Source organism: Rhyacophila brunnea, unplaced genomic scaffold (genome assembly GCF_057557595.1).
Source record: "Rhyacophila brunnea isolate RB1 unplaced genomic scaffold, BYU_Rbru_1.0 scaffold_18, whole genome shotgun sequence".
NCBI classification, from domain to species: Eukaryota; Metazoa; Arthropoda; class Insecta; order Trichoptera; family Rhyacophilidae; genus Rhyacophila; species Rhyacophila brunnea.
Genome location: NW_028232837.1, coordinates 13,358,860 through 13,386,358, shown reverse-complemented (window position 1 = coordinate 13,386,358; position 27,499 = coordinate 13,358,860). Strand labels below are relative to the sequence as shown.

General features: G+C 34.4%; 1 protein-coding gene across 3 annotated transcripts in view; it reads right to left on the bottom strand.

The window, feature by feature from the left end:
• The window catches only part of LOC147073229 (CUB domain-containing protein 2-like), a 314,685-nt gene that overhangs the window by 8,085 nt on the left and 279,101 nt on the right, over nucleotides 1-27,499 (bottom strand). For all 3 annotated transcript variants that reach the window (XM_085945567.1, XM_085945568.1, XM_085945569.1), the window contains 11 exons: nucleotides 14,463-14,637; nucleotides 13,674-13,700; nucleotides 12,721-12,932; nucleotides 12,069-12,276; nucleotides 11,370-11,578; nucleotides 9,427-9,562; nucleotides 5,086-5,181; nucleotides 3,961-4,166; nucleotides 2,375-2,606; nucleotides 1,239-1,434; nucleotides 723-927 (listed from right to left, as the gene is read on the bottom strand). In XM_085945567.1, the coding sequence (XP_085801693.1) occupies nucleotides 723-927; nucleotides 1,239-1,434; nucleotides 2,375-2,606; nucleotides 3,961-4,166; nucleotides 5,086-5,181; nucleotides 9,427-9,562; nucleotides 11,370-11,578; nucleotides 12,069-12,276; nucleotides 12,721-12,932; nucleotides 13,674-13,700; nucleotides 14,463-14,637 (1,902 nt within the window). The remainder of the gene's footprint in view (nucleotides 1-722; nucleotides 928-1,238; nucleotides 1,435-2,374; nucleotides 2,607-3,960; nucleotides 4,167-5,085; nucleotides 5,182-9,426; nucleotides 9,563-11,369; nucleotides 11,579-12,068; nucleotides 12,277-12,720; nucleotides 12,933-13,673; nucleotides 13,701-14,462; nucleotides 14,638-27,499) is intronic.

Here is a 27,499-nt window from a genome sequence, read left to right as displayed (position 1 = left end):
TAGATTATCCACAACATTTAAGGAATGTCCAGGATCATGCTTTGAAAATGCAATAAAAACTCCATTTTGACCTACGCTGAGAATGTCCCCCCTTAAAGGATGCATAACATTTGTTACGCACGAGTGTGGAGATGTGGTGGTTGGTGGAGGGAAAAGTAAGTCATTTTTCGACTGCAGAACTTTACTTAGTAATAAGAAATATGTACATAGGTATATAATATAATATATTCTTTTTGACACTACAATAGACTTCCAGGTCCAACGACAGTAGTGTAGTAGTAGAAGTGAAAAAATCACATAAATATATTGTGTGACCTCACCGGGAATCGGACCCGGAGCCCACAAATGAGAAACCAGTGCCTTACACGCTGGATTATGAGGGCTTCCACTCGCATTCATTCACTAGTATTTATAATAAACAGTTCCATAATATTGTAAAACTGCATTTTCACATATTTTAAAGTTAAAAAAGCAAGGATTGGGGGTCCCTTGTCAGCGTGGGGCTCTACTTCGCACTCTGAATACTGCCTTTGTGCTCCAAATGATGACAGTAAACATCCTCTAAAATATCTTTTACTTTACCCAAATAAAAAACTGGTCTGTTCTGACCCTTTATTATTTTTATAAGATACCGTATTATGTTACGGACTCCCAGTAGTAACCCACTTGGGAAACGCTGATTTATATAGAATATTACAGTCCCAAGTAATTGAAAAACTTACCCAGGGGATCTCCTTCCACAGCGAAGAATTCAAAATTGAGCAAAATCTTGTGGCGCGGTTTGACAGAGACAAACCAGTTGCACGTTTTGGAAGCCAAGCCTCTTCCTGGTCCATCGTAATTGGCGGGAAAATTTGGACTTGTGATCACCCCGTACTCCAACCCTGACATGTTTCCTCCGCAGTCACCGAATATTGACTTCGCAATCTGAAAAGAAAAGAATATTTTCTCAAATTGCTTTCACCATATTTAGACACAATTATTGATAATTTATATTTTAGTTAATTATTTGATAATGTAAATTTGTTAATCTTATTATTGATCATTGGTAACGCATTAATTAGTATGGAGTCTTTATCATCAACCGGCTACTTTTCTGCTGATTTTGCTAAGAAAGTGTTAATTCTACTTTAATTATGAAATAATTAACAAAAATAACTTTGTTTGAAATCCATTATAATGGAGTTCTACCACGTAAATGCGAGTTTAATTAATAAGAAATATGCAAAGAAACAAACCTCAAAAGTATATCGAGCCTTAAATCCGCTGGCCACCCCTTCAGAATCGGCGTGCAGGAGCACCGCGAGGCCGAGTGCCCCCCGAGGCGAGACCAGCGGCCCGGGAGCTGACAGGCCGCAGTACCTGCCCAGAGGTGCCCACCCGTCTCTCTCGACACCCCATACCTCTACCCAATCCTCCCAGCAAGTTGTTGTCCTGTAAACACATTCACTCGTTACTTATATAACTTAAATAAACATAGAAATCTGGACTAACTAAAACCAGCGGTGGTTCATATAAATGAAAATGTTGATAATAGGTTGTATAGATGGATCAGTGAGGTCCTGTGAAGGTAGATAGGCAGGTCATGGGTTGCATAGGGATGGCAAATGGGGGAATGAATACAATTATTACAACTTTTGAGAGCAGTGTCCGTTTTCCATAAAGCAGACAATGCAGTCATTTCATTAGAAAGTATGGATATTTTAGTATACAAAATAATCGAAGCATAAAAAATACTGACAATATAACTAAATTGTGTTGTATATAGCAGTGTTCCGCAACCTTTTCTTACCCACGGCACACCACATGTAAAACAATTTATACACCAAAACATTCTGAAGCGGGTCCCCAGGCCAGGATCTTTGAGGATCCCCAGGCCAGGAATACTCTAAAGTAGCGTTTTCCAAATTCCTTCCGCTAATAATTTCCGCATGCGGCCCATGGGCCATGCCTGGTCTATACTAACCTTGATATTAACACATTCGCGGACACATGTTAGCTAATACATGTTAGCGATATGACATATATTAAAATTTTCGATTTAGATATATAGAAACGAGTTAAGTCTTAAGATACGACATTATCTAATGGAAATATGTTCGCACCGTGACACAAATAGCAGGGAACATATTGTAAATCCAAAATACGACTTCTATAAACGTCGTGTTGTATTCCGTTCCACAGTACAGGACGTCTATGGACGTCCTGTCATATCACATCTCGCAAAATACGACGTCAATAGACGTTGTGTCCGCAAAAAATAAAATTATGTGTGTCTTTTCGATCCTGGTATGAGGGGTGTTAATAAACATTGGTCGTGTAATACCAAAAAAGAAAATTTTATCGGGGATTGGAATCCTCAATAGGTACTCACCCATATGCTCCTCCACTGGTAATATTCACGGACTCCGCTTTCACTTTGAAGTGGTCGAAGACAATGGTGACTTGCTCGTTGGGCGTTGCGAGGAACATGAAGGTGCAGTTGGTGTCTGAAGGATAGTTGGAGGGGTAGCGGGGGGAATTGAACTCGCCTTTTTTGCGAGACACGCTGCGGTATGTGAATGAACAGGTGCCGTCGGGTGCAGCCGTGCCAGGGATACGATATTCTGAAAAAGAAAACAGTGTAATCTTATTTAACAGTGTAATTATTTTAATTTCATTACAAAGGACTGCTCTTTTAAGTAAGGGTTGAGCGATTTAAATTAATTAAAATAAGATTACGCAGTTGACCACAGAGTAACCATCGTTAACAGGCGTTTCAACAACCTACTAAAACAAATTAAATCAACATTATCCAGATATTATACGACTGTCTATAACTCTCATAAAACCGACCCGGTCATACGGGGGACATAGGACATGGACCTTGTGATCCACCGATGGTGTCTAAGCACAGTATTTAGAAATATCCTTGTATAAAATGGAGTATGGCAGAGCTGGTGCAAACTGCACAGTATCAGTGATGTGCTAACAGTGGCGAAGGGTGGAGGTAGACTGTGGAGATTCGACATAAATAATGCACATTTTGTCAGTTATACTTATGTTTTCATTGAACTAAGAATAGGTACAAATATGTATAGGTAAAAAATATTCTTCTCTATAAAATATCTAATTATGGTATTAAATTATATACAATTTATAGATAGTAGAATATTTTTTATTGATTATGGTTTGGTTGGGCAGGGCTTTTTTTTTTTTTTTTTTTTTAAACTATCCGCAATTTGTATTCTTAGTTCAATAAAAACAAATAAGTATGATTGACAAAGTGTGCTTAAATTATTTTTATACTATTATTTATTATAGTTTGGTTTACGCAGGGTTTAATTGAATTTTAAAAACTAACTAACACTATCTCCACTTTGAATTTCAATTCAATGAAAACAACTAAGTATGACTGACAAAGTGTACACCATTTTTGTCAGATTTCCACAGCCTATCTCTACTATTATGGTTTAGTCTCGGCAGGGATTAATTGAAATTTAAAAACTAACAGATACAATTTATTTGTATTCTTCGTTCAATGAAAACAAATAAGCATAACTGACAAAATATAGTGTTCACTATTTATGTTGGATTTCCACTGTATACCTCCACCGTTAGCCACTGAACTAGATATTATCAATGAAATTTATAAAAATCCATTGACTCCGCTTAGTGGACACATAGAAAGGACGAACAATATATCAGCATCAAAGCCCTTAACGACGACCAAGACTCAGGTCGCATGGAGTAGAAAAACCTCCAGATTATTAGTCACGTCAGTATTACTGATTCAGTATTTATGTCAGTGATATCGAGCATATATGGTGAAGTGTCAAGAAAAGGTAAACCACATTTCCAATTTGCACTTTTCTTATTTACCATGTTGCTGAAATTATTTCTCAAAATCAGTGGGACAGCATTCTACTTATTCAAAATGTTCATTGTAGTTGGGTTTCATTGCATCACCAAGCTATTTACCTGTTTCGAATGAATATTTAGCCTTGAATCCTCGCCCCCAGAGGTCTCCCGAGCTGAAGACGAGAACCAGGCGAGGTCCATCGGAGACGGCGATGGGCGGAGACACCTCCCCACACAGGTCAAAATCAAATTTATCATAAGAGTCCGACGCTTCCTGTCCCTTCAGATACACTTTCAGGTATCCATCGGTACACGCTGCGCCAGACCTGAAATAATCAAATTGACAAATGAATAATGATGATCTACAACGGCTCAGCCGTTAGAGTGGTTGTTTCTAAAACCATACCTCACAGACTCAAACCCACAGCATGTTGTTTTATAATGTGTATCTGATCCAGTAACCCAATGGGTTGGGCCACTGAACAAATTAATAAGATCGATATGCGAAAACCATTCGCCATAGGGCATCGACCAAGACTTTGAAGCCAGTTTTGGTTTATGACTTAAAGACAGTCAGGCCAAAAAACGAAAGGAATACAAAGTTCATATTGAATGCGTGTTTCATTTATGTGATAAATGAACATTATTATCATATAGACCTAACTATTGAAAATATCATATTCATTTCTTGAGATAATAACCTCAAGTGATTCTAAATGCATCCTGCATAAAGAAAAATAGTTGTGTATCAAAAAATCACTTTAAACCATCTAAAAATGTTTCCAAAGATTGATCTATTGGGTGATTTCTGTCCTGGCACTATGGACTTTTTGAAATATATCTCGTCGGCATTATTGAGCTATACCTTAGTTACTCTATGCAATTGCTATTATGGCAGATTTCACATCTTAGGAAGGAGACATAATGATTTTTATAGTATATTAAAAAAAATGCAAATCAACAATGTAACAGGAGATCTTTACATTGTTGTATACATTGTGCTCTAGTGGTTTTTTGCATTTTTCTCAAAATTTGATTTTCGGAGAATGTGAGTTATGATTCTAGGCAACTCAAATCATGTATTGTTGCATATTTAATGGTTTACGTAGAAATTAATTAGTTCTACGTGATCTACAATACAGAGTGCTTCCAGGAAATACTCTTTCATAGACAAGAAGTTGTCGCCCGTATCGAGTCAGCTACAAACAGAAAAAATATTAAATATAAATTCAAAATGTTACTTACTCTGCGACCTTTTCTCCTTTCGGTATTTCAAACTTAATAAACTCCAGACGTACTCTTTCGAGGTGCTGAGAATCTTGCATGCCATAAATAAAGTATCTGAAACAGAGATAACAAAGATTTTTCAATAAGTAACAAATTTAAAAATACATAGATATAGGGGGTGTGAACTGCTACCAGATGGGATTATGAAACATGTTGTGACAGTTGTCATTAAGACCAAGAAATACTATAGCCAAGAAAGACTAAAGACTGTAGTTAAGGCTATATATACTTCAGCTGGGGCACAGTCTAAAACGATTGTGACTACGCGACGCGAAGATTGTGCAAATGACGCGTGCAGAACAAAACATAATTTGTCATAAAAAGTCAACATGCGTCCATTTAATGTTTTGTTTATTGTTCTATTACTAATAATAATAATATATTCATTGACATGTTTTCTTTTTAAAGTAAATGGGTAACGTTTTTTAGTCATCTTTACATGATTTAAGAATTAATTCCCCCGTCGCCATCACAAAACAAATTGATGTGTTCACAGCTCGACTTTCGCTCTCCGATTGCCAGCCAGTCCGAAATTTCGTCGCACCTATAGTTGAAAATTATTTGCCGTTTCACTGAAGTACCGTGTTAAACAGTCTACGTGTCCAGACGTTCAGACCATGAGAACAAATGGAAATACGCACACCGACAACGAGACGTCTCATAGATAAAATGGTCTAGTGTCCGTGCAAACTGCTCCTAAAAATTCCTTTCCTTTGAAATATATGTGAGAATGCAGACTCCAACAAAACAGTCTAATCAAACTAAACACATGTCTTTTCAAGATAAATCTAATTTTTATATAATGTAATAGGTTTTTTTTTCTCGACCATGTCCGATCCTAATAAGACCATATGGGCCTCCACAGGTTGGAGGTTTTGTATTAACAGATTTTGTTTTTACGAGAAATGAATGTCAGCCACTTGTTTAACATATTAGGTCCATACTCTGACACATGCACAAATTGAAAAATAATATGTGTACTTGCCACATCACACATTGCCCAGCCATCGTGGGCATATAATAGGTACAGATACATTAAAATTATGGATTGTTGAAAAGAATAATTACTCTACACATTCAAGAATACTTTATCAAGCGACTTTTGCATCAATCAGACGTTCGTATGATACAAACAGGTCTACGATATGTTGTGATAATTATGGGAATATATCTTTAAAGATTGTTTTCAAAAGTTTTTCGAAAAATCTTTGTCATCGTGGATCGATGACCAACATCAAAAAGATGTCCCTCTGAGTATATCAATTATTCAAACGAAGGCTCTTAGTTTGCACAAAGATTGGAAGGCTAGATTAAAAGAAGATTCTAACACGATTTTTCAAGCAAGTAACGGTTGGTTTATATTAAATTCACTGGAGAATCGGCTGATGCGGATAAAGATGCTGCAAAAGAATTTATTTTCTCATTATCCAAAATTATTGAAGATGGAGAATATTCCTCTAGCCAAATATTTAATGTAGATGAGACAGGTTTATTTTGGAAAAAATGCCTATTCGTACATTCTTATCTAAGGAAGAATCAGTTGCCCATGGGCATAAACCTTCTAAAAACCGATTGACATTGCTTCTTAGTGGAAACTTAGCTGGTGATTTAAAATTGATGCCAATGTTAATTTATCAACCAGAATATCCCAGAGCATTGAAAGGGAAAGATAAAGAATTGCTTCCAGTCATTTGGTAATCAAATAAAAAAGCCTGGGTTACTGCCTTAATATTTAAAGAGTGGTTCACTTTACATTTCGTGCCAGCAGTTAAGCAATATTGTAAAGTTAATAATTTACCATTTTAAAATATTTTATTTAAAATAAGAAAAAGAAGAGTGGCAAACAGTTAACTCTTGATAACTTTTTAAGGGAAACACCCGCAAACTCCACTTAAACATGTCTCTTAACCGCTTCTTCAACATCTTATATTTACTTGATAAATAAAATTTTTAAAATACACACAATTTAAATATTTTTTTACTTCCCTCTACTTTCGAACATTTAACATTCGCACACACTTTCAGGAACCAATTATGTGCGAAAGTCGAGGTCCTCCTGTATTTTTCTATTTATTGTTTTTAGGTATTGATAATTATTAGATGAATTTACAGTAAATTCTATTTAATTATTGCATGTTTCATAATCCCGTCACCAGATGATGCAGTAGCTCTGCCCGAAAGGCATGCAGCAGTAGTTAGTTTCTTCAACTTTTTCATGTCAAGTATCTATACTTTCGTATTAAGGCGATACTTCACTGAAACGGCAAATAATTTTCAACTATTGGCGCGACGAAATTTTGGACTCACTGGCAGTCTGAGAGCGAACGTCGAGGTGTGAATACGTCAATTTGTTTCGTGATGGCGACGGGGGTATTAATTCTTAAATCGTGTGAAGATGACTAAAAACGTTACCCATTTACTTCAAAAAGAAAACATGTCAATGAATATATTATTATTGTTACTAATAGAACAATAAACAAAACATTAAATGGACGCATGTTGGATTTATATGAAAAAATTATATTTCGTTCGGCACGCGTCATCTGTACCCGCGACCTGCAATCCGCGCATCGCCTAGCCACGATCTTTTTAGACCATGCCTTAACTGAGGTATATAGCCTTAACCAGTGGCGCACCCAGGAGGGGGCCAAGGGGCCCTGGCAACCCCCAAACATGAAGATTATCAGAATTATTTTAAACATTGAAATTGAAAGTCAATAAACTATATCTTTGGGCTTAGACAAATAAAAACACGGCAAGAAAATGATTTGTAATTCTCCAGCACCCTTTTTAGAAAAATTTCTTAGATTTTAATTTCTAACACAAAAATTTCGAAACACTAACGTCAGGTTTTTTTAGAAACCCAATCCGTAATGGAACCGTCAAAAAATTCTCGGTGTCCACCCGAATTCCGGAGTGGTGTAGGTCATGGCTGAGGAGGGCTGATAGGCCTCTAGCCTGGGGGCCCGGGCTGTGGGGGGACCGGCGTGTCGGGTTGACCAGATAAGTGAGATAAACACACATCATAAATTAGCTTTAATAGTAGCGCTATTATACTTCATGGCCATGAACATTTTCAATTACTTATATAAAATTGTGCAATATATTTTTTGATTATTATGTGTCGATACTCGACAGCTCCATTATTAAAGTAGATGTATTAAAAATCGCCAATAATTCACTGTATAAGTACCCTTAATTTGAACTAAAACACAATTTGAAAAACGTTAATGTAGTGTTTCACACTGCCTTTAATCTTAGCGGTAGGTAGGGGGCCCGCCAAATATCCTAGCCTGAGCGCCCGTTTCAGGATGTGGGGACCATGGTGTAGGTACACCGAGTGCAATAGACAAAAGACCGATAAACGAGAAATTAGGCTGTGAAGAAGAAAAAGAGCCTATGGGACTAATTTACATTCTCCTCCTTGGGCCCTCCCCAATATAAAATCCTGGGTGCGCCACTGGCCTTAACTGACAACAATTAAATCTAATCAAACATAGATATTTGAATTGAACATTTCAATACTGGGAATTAGACGTCTATAACTTATTTTGGTAAATAATTAACACATGCACATTAAACGTTGAATAATATAGATTGTATTATACTGTCACCACCTACCATTACAAGAGTTCTTAAATATACATTTTTTATATTAAAAAAGTTGAATGTTGATAAACTAAATAAGTACCCTAATTCATGGGTTCCCAACCATTTTTAAATCGCAACCCCGTTTTATAATACCCAAGTGACTTACGACCCACTGCCAGATTTGCATAAGAAGACTTTAAAAGGATGAAGAAAACTCACATGTGAATTTGCAATCATCCTATTTTCTTTCACTGTGTATTTACATATTATGATTAATTATCAATCATAACTACTTTTGAATTAACAAACATTATGTTTGATTAAACTTTATTAATCCTCTATTAAATATTACTCCTTTTCTTTGAAGATTATATTTTTTGATCTTTTTCGTCAGTAACTTGGTGATTTTATTTGTGGATATAGTTTTATTGACTTTATAGTGAAGTTGTTTCCACTTTGAGCTGAATTATTTGATGATTAGTGCTTTGAAGTAGATTAATCGAATGTTATAAATTAACGTAAATATAAAATTCTGAGCGACAAAGGTCCGTAAAATTTGACAGTCTATCTTTTTAATATTGAATTTTGTATTATAGTCGACTTTCTTTCAGTTTACTACATATTTAGTTGGTGATCCCTTATAAAACACCTCGCAACCTCATGGGTTGGGAACCCGTGATTTAGTTGATAGTGATGTGAGTAGCTTACCTACAAACGATTTTCGGAATATAAGGAAATGGATAGTTAGGACTAAAAACATTTCCCGACGACTCCTTTCTACTAAGGATCTTCTGATCGCACTCCGATCCTCGAATGTGTTCTGCATCGTTTTTACTTATGAAATCTGAAAACAAAACAAAAACATATTATATTTAACTACTCAATTCATTGATATCAAACTACTTATGTAACGTAAAACGAGGTGAATAGGAACAATTCCCGGGAAAAAGATCCAGAGTGCTACAATTGTCAAAATGCTACTGTTTGCATTCCAATATGTATGTTATTTGACAGATAATTTATGTTTATGCTGTATGGAAATTCCCATAGGATAGGAAACTTGACCATTTTTTATTCATCCGATGTGAAAAAGTTTGTTGCGATTCACATGTTTTGTATGCCTTGATCTATGGATGAACTCAACACAATTAAATATGCAACTACTTTTGTTTCTGCTTAATCCACTTGTTAAAAAAATATTACAGTTTCTATTTTGTAAATTTGCAGTTTTCCCTTCCCGTTCCTTTGACCTCATTTTGCTGGTAAATAGGAGTAGACCATAGTTTCGGGAAACTATTGATGGCGAGTGAGTAATGAGCATTCCCATTCACCAAACCATACTGCTGAATATTGCAAACATAACTTTTGGCAAGTAAATTTAGCTATTCAGTATAAGGTTTAAATTGAATATCTTTATTTAGCTACGTATTTTTTTCGACTTATACAAGGTATAAATGAGAACTCTGCCATTCTGGGCAGTGTTGACCTGTGTGTCCCTGATAACTATCTTAGAAATAGAGATTATATCAGTTGTTTATTCTCCCAAAGTGCAGAACCAACCTGCCACTGGTAATGCCAATTGGGAGGGCGATAACTATGTTCAACGAAATTGCTTCGGGTGTTGATATATTCCACCTACGTGAGAATGAGTTTAGATGGATGTTGTTTTATAAATTCTTAAAATAGGGTCTGCTTAACTCATCCGGTGTACTTCCTTGTACCTATCTAATTCATCTACTGATATATCTCTTTTTTTATGTAATACTGTTATATTTATATATCTTTGTTTCTAAATGTCATGTTGTGAATGTCTTAAACTTATAATTTGTAATGTCCACAATATGTTAAAAAAATAAATGAATTGAATGAATGAAATCTGAAAACATTCCTATTCACCCCATTTTACCATACTAAGTTTTAGGAGTGAATTTTAATGGTTTGATTTCTTTGTTATATCGAACTGTCAAAAGTGGTAATCGTAATGGAAACAAGATTCAATAACAAATAAGCAATGAATTACAAAGAGATTAAATTTTAGTATGACTTCTTTATTCTGGTCCAGAGCACTCTGTGTTGTGTGAAAAGATAGAAGTAGTGGGCAGAGCATATATTATTATTGTATATGTAAGAAAATAGAGAATAGGGATCCTACATTAACAGTGAGAATAGCCTAGAAATCGAAATTAAAAGAAGAATTGTGCTAGGCAATAAATGTCGGTACGGTATAATGAATAGAGCGTTGGAGCGGAGCTCGGAGCAGGAGCATGGAGCAGTGGAGCAATGAGGTTTTACCCGGAGCACAGAAAATTTGTACTGCTCCGAATGATTTTTTTTATAATTAAATTTACATCCTATAATCCGATGATTCGGTGGTTCGAATCCAATAGAGTGCGTTTTTTTTTCGTGTGAAAAAATAAATTATGTGTTACATGTCACACGCCAAAAATCCACTCTGATCTGATGACAAAAGAAGTATAACTTCAAAAAAAATTGTGATTTAAAAATAATAATAATAATGATAATAAAGGTAATTTACATGAATATTGAAGCCCAAAATTGTGGTTTTATTGAAATTACTCTGACCATATCCGCAAGTCTTAAAACCATGGGATGGTACGGTAAAGTTGAAAGACGAATAAGTAGTGTCTTACCGAGTTTAACAAAGCTCTCGGAGAACTCGAACATTCCCTTAAACCCCCTATTCTGCGTGTTGGCTGTCCTGGGCAGGGTGTAGAAGACCACGAGCAGCCTCTCGTCACTAGAGTACAGCACTAGGTTGCGTTGCTGGCCGCAGTACGTGCCTACCTGCGCTGACGAGTTGTCCGGACCGTCGTACACGCGGACATAGTCGAACGGGCAACTGCAAGCAAACAGATGATAAGATTATATTATTCACACACCGATAAATGAAGACACTAGTTACTTTTGTTTTGCACCTATGTCTAGTCTTTACTGGCCGTTTATAGTGATAGCGACATTTGGACAATACACGAGAATTTAAAATCAAAATAAATCGGCACAAAAACGACAGATGTCGCCGGTAGTAATATCGGTAAAGCAGATTTCTAAAATACAGCAGTGCATTTGCATACTATAATATCTTATTCATTCAATATATACATATTACGGAGCCGTTGTGAATGGCCATATTTAAATTATTCTCCCTTTATATTACTTTATGGTCAACAACTGTAAAATATTCATTCAAATAAATTGTCCGTTGCTTGAATTTAATTAATGAGTTTTATGTCTCGTGTTATGTGCGACCGAGGGAGGATAGTAAATGGTAGTTGTAAGTGGTGGTGAGAATCGTCATCGCCAAATGCTGGAATGAAAGAATATTTTCTTACTGCGGGCCACCGTAGAAGAGGTCGAAGTCGCGAAACTCGATGCGAATCCTCTGCCCCGGCTTCCCGAGGAACTGATAGGCGCAGTTCAGCCCCTTGGGATAGGCCCCGGGGTAAGTTGGCGACAGCAGCACGCCTTTCCTCCGGCGGGACTCGTTGACCGTGAACGAGCATGGCGCTTGCTCCACGGCAGTTCCCACCAGGTATTCGGCTGCAAAATTCAATGTGGTCAGATTATCACAAAACATACATGTTTATCTATTTACACATTTTGTATTGGGTTAATAGGTAGGTACATGTTGGGTGGCCTAAAAAACATCCATTAAAACGTAATTTAAAGAAAAAAATTTACTCCTGCTTTCTTGTTTGCAAAATCATTTATTATTTCATAGTGATGGTGAACCATTTTACAGCTCTTTACAGATTTTTTTTTTTACAAAAAATGAAAATTGCATTCTATATTAATCGACGACTGATTTTCAAAGTAAATTGGGATAATTTGGTAGCGTTGTTCAACCGTGACTCTCTAATCATGATGATTAGCCAGACTATGCTGACCATACATGTCAAAAAGTTAGTGCAGTATCACAGTTCGGTTTGACAAGTTATATCTAAGCAAGAAAAACACCCGTTATAAATATATTGATGTTCTTACAGTCATTGATGAAGCGATAGTTCCCCTGGAAGAGGTTGGCCGGCGTGTGAAGCTTATCGGTGAAGAAGGAGAGCGCGATTGCTCGGTGCATGGAGACGCGGCGGCGAGGGGGGATGGGGCCGCAATAGCGGCCTCCGAACGGGCTGTTCACGAGCTCCGCCGCCTCCCCGCTCACCGCCTCCGTATATATATCCATGTACTCGTGCACGCATCTGCAAACGAACAAAAATTAAAAAGTGCTAAGTGATCCACTATTATTTTTATGGATGTCTCATTGCTTGTCAATAAATGCAATGAAATTTGGTAAGAATACTATGCCAATAAATATAATAATAAATGATCCCTTTTACACTGGTAAATCGAGATTGTGATGTGATATCGGCTACAGATTTGATCATAAAGATGTATTCAAATGAAATAAATGTCTACACTTATATATACAACGATCTGTCACCATACAAGTGAATGAATTAATCTCCATGATAATTCTCGATATTCAACCGGCATCGTTGACGACTCTAAATTAATCAAAACAAAAAAGTTAGGGCCATATGCATAGTCATACTTATGTAAATGAGTGCGTTTATGCTTTATTCATTACTTGGATTGGTAACGCATCTAATTGTCATTCCATAATAACACCATATCCGAAGTAAGGCATAACTCACAAACTCATTCATGTATTTACCTATCTATAACTATGTATAAGGCCACCTTAAAGCCTCCATTGAGTTGAGGTCATATTAACAGATTTTTAAGGAGGAATGGTCTACCCATTAGGTCATTGCTTTGGATCAAACAAACATTGAAAAAAAAAACAAATATTTTTTAACAGACTCGGTATTTGGTCTGGAATTACGGTTTCAGAGGCGAGTTCTCTATGAACTACGCCACCGTGGGGCTAATATTAAATTTAACAGTTTAAAAGAATATTATAAGTATTTTCTACTTACCCTGGTAGTTCTCCCACAGCCGCTCCACTGAAATTATAAAAAAAATACATTATCAAGTCATTTATAAATACTTACTATAAATATATAAAAAATACTATAAATCAAAATTGACACCGATGCGATGATTGTGTTTATTATTTTTTCCAATTCAAAAATATATCTTAATCTTGTATTAACTTTTTATGAGGTAAGTATATATTTTTTTATCGATTCAATGAACAAAAATAATAATTATTAATTTAGAAACGTTTAAATGTCTAACTTCTTAGTTCTCATATATATGGTTAGTTTTAACTTAGGAAGATTGGTTTTAATCACAATAAAAAACAAGATTTAAAAGGACATTTTTTAATGACTATAAATCCAATGTGGATTTTGGCCCCTTGTCGAAAGAGACTTCTTAAAAGTATAGTTCACGGTCAACTTTTTTATACTTATCACCTACTTTTGTATCTCTGTTAGTAGTAAAATTTTCTAACCGCCCACCGGTTCCACAGTAATGGTGATTTATAAAGTAAGGAAGTAACTTTAGTTTATAAAATTTATAAAGCAGAGTTACAGCAAGTTATAGCATATAATAATAATTACTTACCAAATACTTTATCAGATTTTTTTAAAACCCCTATCGCCCACCATGAAAGCTGGAACGTCCAGTAGTGGGCGGTAGGGACCAGGTTGACTACCCCTGCTCTAGGTTCAAACATACATATGAATTTGCCAGACCAGCAAGGGTGCAGTAGAGAATGACAAAATTTGGGATGGAGTAATGAACATGAGGACGTTACTCACTCCTGTGGGGTGCCTCTAAGGTTGAACGCTGTGAAGACAAGCTCGACGCGCTGTCCGGGGGTGGCGAGGAAGGTGAAGAGGCACTGCCGCGAGTGATTGTTGGGGTTGACCAGCTCCGGAGCAGCGAAGGTGCCTCCTTCCTCGTCGCCGCTGCTCACGAACGTCTGGTCACACTCTGCAACACAACACACAACCAATAAGTCTTTGTACAATACAACATCAGATACAGAACGTACACCCAACAATGACAAAAACTCCTTACTAGGGCGATACTTTAAAGCCTACCTTAATAAAAATCAATTTCATATTACATTCTATCGGTAAAAGACTAACATAAGCATAGACATAATAATAATATTGTAATAGTTATCACTGTATAAAAGTATCTACAGATGCGTTGCATTGTATGTTTTTACTCGTGCGTTCAGAAGCTGTAATAATCCGTACGTAAATGTATCAAGTGTTTGTATAGAATATCGTGACAACAGGATAGATTAATGAATAGAATTCAGATAGTCTATACCCCAATACACTACATTTTGAAGCAGGGTTTTTAATGTGTGAGTCTCCCAAGAAAATGAAATACACATTATAGACGTGCAATAGTGTGAGTTGCAACCTTCAAATACACCAATATTGAATGAGCGTCAGTGCATAAACCGAAAGTAGTTGTTATCACGCGAAGGACAAGCTTAAAATGACGTATTCTTGACACGTGTGTTTATCCCATATTCTTCCACACTCGAGTTCGGTTGCTTGTTACTACACACCCGTTAAGGGGGAGGCTTCTACCTACTAGAGGCACCTAGCGGAAAAATACGAAGCTTGCAATTTTAGACATTTTTTTGATAATCTACAATTTCAACTGTAGTAATTAATAAATATGTATCTGATAATTTTAAAATAAAAAGGATTTCAAGTTATACACATTTATATTTTTATAAAAATCGATTTTTTTTAAATAAATATAAAAAAAATATTAAAACTATGAATCAGTCAAAAATCTGTATGAGGAAAAATTTTATAAACTAAATTTGAATAATAAATATGACCATAAAATATAATGTAATAATAAGATGTGATCCTGTGACAAATTCACATTTTATACTTAACATTTTTTTTTACAATTGTAAGTTTATCTTTGACTTAAATATTTTTCTTTTTAATGTTTTCAGATACATATTTATAATTTATTACTACACTTGAAATTGTAAATTATCAAAAAAATGTCTCAAATTGCAAGCTTCGTATTTAGAAGCAGGTAGAAGCCTCCCCCTTAAGCAGGTATTGTTCAGTTACCATTAATTCTGTATTCCTTGGTCAGATAGGTACATAGAATTATACAAGTATAACTAACTCATTGATATATATAGTAGTATTATATATGATATGATATATATAGTAGTATTATTTATGGTAGTATATCAATGAACTAACTTGATTGCATAACGATTTATGACTTTGTGAGATTATAATATAACTGATAAAACTGACGAACAATTTTATTACGTCGATAATTTCCGTATTTTTCGGATGACGTGGCAATTATCATTTTGCTTTCAATGCATTAAATTGAATTGCGGGAAGGCTTTCTCTGCTCAACGCTCTTTATTGGAAATAATGGCCAGATCGCGGGTAAAATTACAGGAATGAATTCTTCTAAAATGGGAGTGTTACAGAAAAACCATAATAAAACCTCTGTATGAATGAACGCTGCGTCAGAATTGCTGACATTGTCACATAATGGCTCGAGATTACGACCGGAGTCAGATAACGATGCGTCCTCAGACTCCTTACCACGCTTCTCTTCGTTAAGCGCGCACACAAACGGGAGGAATTGGGGCCCGGACCCTCCCAGAAACGAAAAAAAAAATACAAATTAGTTTACATAATTTTGAAAACACTTATATAGCGTATCCGGAAATTTGTACGTAAACAGTTCACCGCAGGACACTTATTCGTGCGCCGCAGTACGTGAAACATGAGTTCGTGTAACATTTAATCAAATGACGAGTTCTTCGTTGAACATTTCACCGTGGAGTATATTTGTATATTATTTGTCCACCGTGGTAACTCACACATCGCGTCTACAGACTTATTATATTATAACCAATAGAAAAAATCTTTTTGAAAAAACTAAGACACCCCCAAGAATCGAACCTACATCTCTCGTGTATCGCGCCCACGCACACATACCAATATGCTAAAGGAGTCATACTTAATTGCGATAAATTTTAACTAATGGCTTTTAATACTCTCTGAAGCGCTTTCCAAATTGAGCTACTATCGGCGATCGGCTTTTGTACCTATTTAAAATCAAAGTAGGTATTACTTTAATTACTAAACGACGTCACCGATCACTCCAAGATTTTTTGTTGTAACTTACTTGAACTTGCTAATAAATGGAAGTAACTATTTTTTTTTATTCAACGAATTCACAAGATTTAAGAATGTAACATTCTAATTATTGAACATACATAATCTTGAAAACACTTCTGAGAAAATATATTTCAACCTACTAGTTTAAATTATCGTTATTAGATAGGAGTCTCGTAGCATAATTGGTTAATGCACAGATTGGCGCGACACCAATCCACACAAATCCCGCCGAGGCTCGTATTTTCAAGTTATGTACCTATGTTCAATATATTATGGAATGTTACATTCTCAAAATATTGTGTATTAGTTTATTAATATATATTATTTATAATATCAATTTCTAATGTGAAAAAATATAGGGCATCATAATGACATTTACACCTTTCTTACAAAGTCTACAGATTGTTCAAACTTGACTGGCAAAGATAATCAAAATTATTAAATTAGCACTTCTTTATAATGTTCTACCCATAGCATAGGGCAGTGGTCGGCAAACCGCGGCTCGCGAGCCACATGCGGCTCTTTGGCCCCTTGAGTGTGGCTCTGCCACAAACGCCCTCTGCCATATTTGACATGGATACAAAGAAGAAGCAAAAAAAAATCGGATGACGAAAATAAAGGGCCTACCGACCTGTATTATTTGTCGAATAACATGAAATTGGCGCATAACAAGAAGTCAAATTTGTCACACGTCATTTAGCACAAAATATCCTATCGGTGATGCAAGAAAGAAAAGAGAACTTTAGAAGAGTCAAGAAAAATCAAGTTCTGTATTTAATTACTGAATACAATCTTGCAACAAAGTTAATACTGCATGTTTGTGGTTAGTAAATGGATTTCTAAGAGAGGAAATCAAGAATAAATTAAGAAGTCGTCTTATTGATGAGAACCTGGAATCATCAATAAGACTTAAAATTAAAAACATTAACTACAAACCCGACGTATCCAAACTTTCCAAGGAGATGCAAGGCCATAATTCACATTTAGTGTTTGTCAGTCATTGTCATGATTTAATTTTATGGATACCTTACATACAATTAAATTTGTATCAATAAATAAGATCATTATTAAGTATGATATCAAGTTTTATGTGCACCAATAGTTTAATTAAAACTTGAATCATTAACTAAAGTTTATTAAGTTAATAAACAGTGTACCTACATAGGTATATAATTTCAGTTTAAGAAATTTGGCTCTCAAAAGAAATCTCAATCGTTGAATTGAAGCGACTAGTTTCAAAAGCCCCTAAAACGGTTTTTGAAAATGTTTGAGTTAGATATGTATTTAGATGGATATTTTTGTTCACACACACACACACACTGGTGTGCCGTGAGACGATGCTAGGTGTGCCGCGGTGCAATAGCCAAATTTGCGTACATGGCTGGTCATATATTTGAGCACCTGCATGAACTTAATAAAACAATGCAAGGTCAGAATGAAAATATATTGACGTGCTCTGATAAATTAGCAGAATTCAAAAATAAAATCGAACTTTGGAAGAAGGAGTTAAGACAAGGATCTCTACAAATGTTCCAAAGGAACTACCAGACCACCATTGAAAACCAGCAATCAATTTTGGATCCGTCTCAAAAACATTTAACTTTGCTGCAAAAGAAATTTCATCAGTAATTTCATACGATCAATGCGACTGGATACGAAACCCTTTTACAACCAATGCCGAAAACTCTATAGAAGCGCTTTTCCTATAAATTCGAGAGGAATTTGTTGAATTGATAAATGACCGGACGCTAAAACTGAACTTCGCCGATGTTCCATTGGTAATTTTCTGGATTTCGGTTAATAAAAAATATCCTCGGATTTCCGACAAAACTATCACAGTTCAGCTCCCATTTTCGAGTCAAAAAAAGTCGCCTGCCGCGCTAATTTACTATGCTAGTATTAATATTTTAAAACATCTTATTGTAGGACACAATTTATTATTATTGTGTCAATACTCGACAAATAATTATTCCTAACCGACAACTAACCATAATTATATTAATATAATATAACCATACGAAAAATTGCTAAACATAAAATAAATACTTACCATTAATTTTACCTCGAACACTATTTTAAAAATGCTATTTTAGAGTATCACGCTGTCTTCAACCTTAGCTATAGGTAGGGGTTCCCCTTCAGGATGTGGGGTCCATGTTTTGGTGTATAAATTGTTTTACGTGTGGTGTGCCGCGGAATTCTGGGAAGACCTTTGGTGTGCCGTGGGTGGGAAAAGGTTGCGGAGCACTGACCTATATGATGGCCAAAGATTGAACTTTAAAAAAGGCCAAAAACCGACAATACGTATGATCAAAAATAAGGGCAAATTTCAAAACCCGCTAAAATGATTGGGTGAGCTTTTCAAATACCCCTAAAATGGAAAGCCAAAATACTCTTTAGAATATAACGAATTAAAAAATAAATACATAAAGTTCACAGATTTAATAAATATGACTTTTTCTCATTTTTCTCAGAACTACCTAAAATCGTTTTAGGGGCTGTTGAAACTAGGCGCTTCAATTGTTGATATTTGGCTCTGTTGACTAATGAGTTTGCCGACCACTGGCATATGGGTAAAGAATACCGGTTGTTCGAGGTCATTTTTTCTGAAAGGCCCCGCGTGTACGTTTAACTTTAAAATGTGAGGAGTGAGATCTCTAAAACTCATTGTGATTAAAAGAATATTCACAAAATGTCATACGCCATATTTTTACGTCGCGAATATAAGAAATGTCAATCACAGATAAAAGTGGAATCTGAAACCATTTCGAATCAATGCGTTCAAGAAGGGCGAGATGTAAATTTAACCTTATCGCGCGTTTATCGAATCTCTGTGGCGACAAAATCAGCCTCACATCTCACTTCCCAAGAGGGCTCTGCTGATAACGTTCGTATCTAGATGCCAGCCAAGCCACATTGGCGTGCAAGGATAGTAAATTAATACAAATTATAATTAAAATTTTGACAATTTTTATTAGGAACTCTATTCTCTATTTCAAAAATATTGTTGTCATAGAGATCTAAATTTATGAGACATCATTTATTATGATCAATATTTATAAGTACGTGATCAAATCACACTTTAGGGTCATTATACACGAACAGTTAGTTAAAAAGCAGTGGTTCAACCGCTACCAATCGCGTAATTACCATTAATTGCATGATGTTGCCTTTCATCTACAAACTGTACATATAAATTGTACTTTATATTATTTGATTGAACGAAATTTTATTTAAAAACTTACAGTCCTCTCCAGTGGAAAAAGTGTGATGACAAAATAGTTATAGTTTTTATCCATAGGTGCCACTGTTAATTTATAATAATAATAAATGCGATAGATTAGTAAAGTAATATTATGTACATTAAAGGGTTGCCATCATGCATTTGAGGGTTAAACTGAACCATTGGGGTATAGTTAGCCTGTCTACACAAACGCTTTACCGGTCGCGGGAGGAAATGTTCGGAAAATTGGTGGCGGTCGAAACGGTTCGGGAGGCGATTGCGAGCGGTTAGGCTGCGCGCACACGGCAAAGCGAAGTTTCGGATTCATCCGCCAAACGTCGTTTGCGGGTCGAATGCGTTTTGTTTGCGTTTCGTTTACGGCGATATATCGACGATGCTGTCCAAACATCTGGACAGAGAAAACACAGTTTTCAAGGAGATTCATAAACGCCTTTTTTTGAAACTGCACCCTGCTGCGAGAGTATTTATCTCTCATTACAGTGGTGTACAAGGGTAAATAAACCAATATAAAATCAGTACATAATATTGCATTATACCTACATTTATTTTCCCACTATTGCTTCTTTTGGAGCTGGACTGTTTTATATCGATAGCGTTTTGAAAATTACCTATTATTGTGCCTATTATGTATCATCATAAACTTTGTCTGATCAATACTATCGACCGAGGGTACTTGATGGAGTTTGAATTTAAATTCTAATTGATTTAAGTTTTGTACTATTATTATTTATTAATACAATAAAAAAAAAGATTATAAGTTAATACACGAAGAAAGGGTAAAAACCTTATTACCTAGATACCCACTAAGTAAAGGATGAAGTATAAAAACATAATATTGTGAATAATTTGAATACTTGCATTGTTTCTAAAAACTTGTTGTAAATACTATTAATACATTCGGTAGGTAAGCAGTTTTACAAAATAAAATAAAAAGTTTTGACACAGCACAGCTATGAGAAGAAGTATTGCATCAGAAGAAAGGCTCGCCATAACTAGAAGGTAAACTAAACTAAACTAAAAAATATACATATACCTATACAAGTACATAGGCACACACCTATCAATAGTAGTAGGTAGGTATTCATTATTCTCACTACAATATATTATTATTGGTACCCGTTTACATTTTAGTGTATATATATATATATAGATCATCTAGATGAACAGATTTTAAGGGAGATATTTCAAATGTTTATTTATAATATGAATACGTGTATTAAATAAGGCGATTGAAATATATTTTATCAAGTAAACTGAAATCCTTAAAGACAGGGATGTACGGGCGATTTGGGGGAAATCCGATGCTGGCTTAGCCGTGACCGCATCCTTTTTGCGGCCCTTTGATTCGATTTGGCTCGATTGTGTCATCTGCCTCAATTCACTCTGACCGCAAACCTATTAGATATCTTTATTTTCATCGTTTTAGCTCTACAGCCCTTAGCAAGTCTTAGTCTCTCCCGGAAACATTCTCCACCCAGCTGATTCTTTTGGTTGGGCATCTTGGCGTGGTCCAGCCATATTAGGCTCGGTACTCTTTCTTTCATTACTTCTCCGGCATTCTGCTGGCGTGCACACAAGGGATAGGCAGTACGGGGGCTGTCCCCAGGTCTAGATACAGTACAAGAACCCACGGTGGAAGCAACGAGGCGCGATAACTCCTCCCGTCTTCAATGAAAATTTAATATCATTACATACATAACGGATATACTTTAGAATTGAATCTTACCCCCTCTACCATATAATGTTTTTGAGTGCATAGTAATTATTGTAACTACGTGGCTCACACATCGCAATATTTGCATTTTTATTATGATATCTTAAAATCAGTATGGGCCCGGGGCCTCCAATTGTCTGCACCGGTTACAATGGTTACATCATGACATTGCGTCATGCGTTATCAGTTAGATTTTGAATTTAAATTCTAAGTTTTTTACTATTCCAGTTTAATCCAGGTTTCGTCTTTCGACACTATCAGGAACTATCGTAAATATACTGCTTAATATATTATAATATACTAAATTATCAAATTAACATATTGTGGGTCAGGAAAAACGTAGTTTTAAGAAGTAATTTACTTGAATCATTTAACGATCGATAGCTTAAAGGCGAGAGCACTCGTCCGAATAATGAAATATGTGAGTTCAAATTCCACTCGGTCCAAATTTATTTCTAGGATTTTTTCTAATATGTATATATCTGAGATTTTTAAAAATTATGTTTTTTCCTAAAATAAAATGACAATTAATTAATTAATAAACATTTTTTTTATTCAACGAACAATTTACAGGACTCACTAGACATCCAGCAGGATTCGAACCTGCGCCCCTCAGGATTCGCATCCATGTGCACTGACCATTATGCTATACGTGTCCTGTCTAATCGAGACTCTGATTCTCTAAAGTGCTTTCTAAATTGCTTTACTTATTGGCAATCGACTTTCGTATTTTAAATGAAAGTATTACACTACCTTAATTACTAACCGGTATCAGGATAACTCCAAATTTTTGTTATAACGTACTTGCACTTGTTAATAATTTAACAAACTATTTTTTTCTTCAACGAATAATTAACAAGATTTAAGAATGTACGTATATTATTATGTGTAGTGGTTATAATTATAATTATAATGCTCAGAAGTCTTTTCAAATTATGTATAAATGTTCAATTAAGTTATTCATTTTACTAATATTAACTTTACTCTCCCTTTACGCGCGCTACTGCAATACTTGAATTGCGATTTTCACAAGATCCTATTATTGTAGAGGTTCATTCAAGTGAAAGGGTTGAACAGGGCAGAGCTGGACTGAGTGGGGGCACAAAGGGCCGCAAAAAGGATGCGGTCACGGCTAAGCCAGCATCGGATTTCCCCCAAATCGCCCGTACATCCCTGTCTTTAAGGATTTCAGTTTACTTGATAAAATAGATTTTCGAACTTTCGGCGAAAGCGGCGAAAGCGCCCTCGCTAAGTAGTTCCACTAAAGTGACTTACAAGTTTCTTATCTATAATTTCAGACTACTCGAATGAGCTCAATCGTTGAAAATAATGATCACCAAAGCACACACATAAGTATTCTTAATAATTAACTGCCAGGAATAATTAAAAAAAAGTCCGTCCTTGTGTCTAGTTAGTAAAATCGGGTCTAGGACGATTCGGCGCCAGGACAAAAGGGCGCTATACAATCGAATGAAATTAGAAAATAAACAGACGTTCATGAATTAAAGGCACTTAAAAATATATTTATTATTAGGTACATATTTAATACTTTGTAAGAATTTAAATATACACACGTAAATAATGATTCAACTGTGCATATTATGTGTAAGTTCCAGTGAGAAGAGAGTTATTTTATGTTTTATATATAGCGTCAGGCATAATAATTCTCAATCTGCAATAAAAAAAATATTTTAAGAGCAAAATGTAAAATCAAATCGTAACGAACGTCTATTTAATTCATTCGACAGTGCGGCGCCCAATTGTCCTGGCATCCAATTGCCTCAGTATCGTAAAATCGCAGTCTCACTCTTTAAGCTGGTATTCGACTATAAAAGATCTTTGACAAAGATGTTTTACAGAATTTCTTTTATTCATTTATAACACGCCTTTACTACACTGCGTAAAATATTTTATAAAAGCAAAGTTTCAATTCCGTATTTATTTTTCCAGTATTTTTTTATGTTTAAATAATCTGAATGGCAATAGTTATTATATAGCATTTCTTATTTTTTGTGATCAACAATCAATAATTTTATTTGTTAATTTCTTGCCGTCTTCTATTTTGAAATGAACTGTCACAGCAGTTGTGACAGTATTGTCAAGTTTACTGATATTTCAGTCTACTGATATTTAATTTTGAATCAAAGGCACATTTACGTCACATATAAGATAATAAGATTATAACAATATCACGGTTTGGAGGCCACTAATGTATTGACTTATATTATTTTTTTCAATATACTGAGTTTTGAAAATTTTATCTGGTAGCACTGTAAAACATCCTCAACCATAGTAAATCTTCGATAAAAGGTAATGTCGTCATATTACCTTTTATAAAAGATCTTATGTATAAATCGTAATTCAATAATTTTGTCGTAATAATCAGAGCGTTGGAGCGGAGCTCGGAGCAGGAGCATGGAGCACTGGAGCAATGGGATTTTACCCGGAGCAGAAGTCCGCTCCTTACCGAAAATTTGTAATGCTCCACTGCTCCGGATATTTTTTTTTATTATAAAATTTTCGTCCTACAAACCAATGAAAACAGTATATTTTGACACTTTTTTGACAGGAGAGGCAAATAATGAGAGACGATTTGCTGACGGTAATTTTGTTTAATAGAATTAATAATGAAAATGACGATTATTTTAAAACTACTTTTTTAATTTAATTTTAATTTTTTAACATTAATTTGTATACATATAATACTTGTTAAAATTTTTTACTCTGAGCGGAGCCGGAGCAAGTATTAGGTCCCGGAGCGGAGCTGGAGCGGCGCAACTCAAAAGGGTCCGCTCCAACGCTCTGGTAATAATATGTTGAGCTCAATATTTTTTGTCTTTTTATTACCTTAAGTGATTGAATAAACTAAGACAGCGCTGCCAAATACTATGATTTCACTTTATAATAACCTGTACCAATAAAATATTTGCCAACTGCCTCAGGAAAGAGGTACTAGACTCCGATTTCTATAAGCTGGCGTACACGTCGCTAGCGTCGCATTGACGATGGAGTTGGCGAACGGCGGACGTAATGCAGTGTTAAGATGCTGAAGCGGGGGGAATTTAGGAATTTAGTTCTACTAGTTCATAAAAGAACCGTCATAACGTGTACGCCAACTTATAGAAATCAGTCTCTACTACCACCCTATTTTCTCTCGTTCGGAGTGCCGGGGCTGGGACGTATCAATATATTATATATATATATATATATATTATATTGGGAGTATGCGCTTTTTTTTTCTTTTTTTTTCTAAGGGGTACGATATCATAATTTTGAGACCAATGGTTTAAATTATAAATAATTTAATACGAAGCGTGTTTCTTTGCTGATAATATTTAATTTAATACATCGTTCAAATGAATAATAAATATTTTAAATAAATACTAGTAAGGGTTTGTACACACAGCTCCTAATATATTAATATATTGTGTTCCAAATTTTCTCTTATGTAAATTGTTTTGTGATGTATGTAAAGCCGATTATTATGCACGAATTACTTTAATTTAATTCTATTATTAAAGTCTTCCTTGACATTATTATTTCTGTACAGCATATTTAAATACTTACAATATTATGTTTGTTTCTGACGCATCATTGAACATAGGTGGCACAAAATGAAAATGGACTCTTTGAGAATCAGTGGAGCGAAGATTCAAAAGACTTTTTTTTTGAAAATGGAATTTGTTCGAATTGAATATTATATAATTTTAAGATTACGGTGTTGCCATGAATTCAAGAATATATTTATGAATACATTATTATTGCCGTGCATATTTTAGAAGAAAATTAAAAGAAAGTTGAAAATTTAAAAGGTATTTATTATTATTAAGCCCCACGTGGGATGAGATAATTATCACGATAAATAATACTATTACGTACGTTAAACATTTCCCATAAAAGTCGCAAAAAATGCTGATGGGATTATGTATCAACTTGATAGGGGGACTTTAGGCACTTTTTAAAATTATTTTACATGAGGCACGATCCTAAATTATAGATGCCAACATTAAACTCCTATTAATTAACAAAAATTAAGATATTTTTATGTAAAAAAAACCAATTAATGTTCAATTTAGAGTAGGAGTTTTAACATTATTTTTATTACAATCTCAGATGTGCAAGAATATGAATATTAATCAATACGAAATTAAAACGTATAATTCTAATTTTACAAAACAATCGTATTCTTTGAATTAATTTTAACATCAATACCATATTATGTAGAAATATCTGAAACCATTATACACAAATAACAATATGTTTAATTTATAGTTTCAATATTGCATTATTAAAATTTATATTCCATGCTAACATGCCATAAAACATCTAATATCTAACATAGAAAATCATGCTTTAAAAATCGTTAGCAAAGCCTAATAGATATTGGTATTGCCATTCAGTAAAAAATATATAAATAAATTCTCGCAACAAGCTTCATTTTTCAAATATAGCAACCGTTGAAAGGAAACAAGTGAAATGTTTCGATTATAAGAGCAATAAATTGTAACTGAAATGGCCTTCTTTATAAATCGATTAAGATTTTAAAATAGATTTTTAGATATTTTTAATACAGATTTCGTATTACTGTAATTGAATTTTTAGTTTTTAAAATTGTTGATTATTTGACAGCATATTTTAAGTGTATTACTAATATAAAAATTGACCAAATATTTATATTGTTATAGCAATGATAATTTTAAAATACAATATTATTAAATGTGTGTTCTTTGACAGAACAGTATCTGTTCTATAATTTAATTGTTTATTTAGGTTTTAAGAACGAATATTATGATTAATATTCAATATAAAAAGTGACATACTGCAATTTTATTAATTAATTATTATCGACGAAATATATATCCAGTTTTTTTAAGTGTTTATAAAATCAAATTTGATGATTCGAATCAATTGAAATGAGACACTATCTTTCCAAATACTGTATGAATGTAAAATATTTTTACTGGATACAAGTAGATGTGTATTTTATGTATGTATAGTGAATAAAAGTTAAAACGGTATGTACAATATCTTTGGATCTTTATAATTATTTTCAATTAAATGTCAAATAAATGAAAACGAGTTAGTACTTCATATTACGTATATTGCTCTGTATTAGTTTTGTAAAATTTATAATGTTTTTAGAGCTTTATAATTATAATATCATGAAATAAAATATTCAATAACCGATGAATGAGTGTGTACATGTTACTGGATTACTTACATTGACTCCAAAAAATAAACGTTTACAAAAAAATAAAACAACCATGGCATTCACAAAATATAAAGTAATACGATATGCGTATATTTAAAAGCATAATTTCACATTTTGTAAATGCTAAAATGGCGTAGAACGAAAAAATTCTCGCTACGCTAAACGTAGAGGCGTAGAGCTAAAGCAGCGCTGGTTCTAAGGGTCTACGATAAATACGCATCCGAGGCATTAGTGATACTAAATTATATTCATTCGTTATACGATATCTTCACTAAACATTATGAACACGCGTAACACTATAAATTACCCTAATATCGCTGTCAGAACCAAAATTTTAGAAATTCTTTTAATCTTATTTTTTTTGTGATAAATTTTATTAAGTATATCAAAAAGTTGGTGTACAGAAATTGTATGCCCAGTTTAATTTACTAAAAAAAAATTAATTTGATATATTAGAATCGAATGTGCGGAGCGAAATGTATATTTTG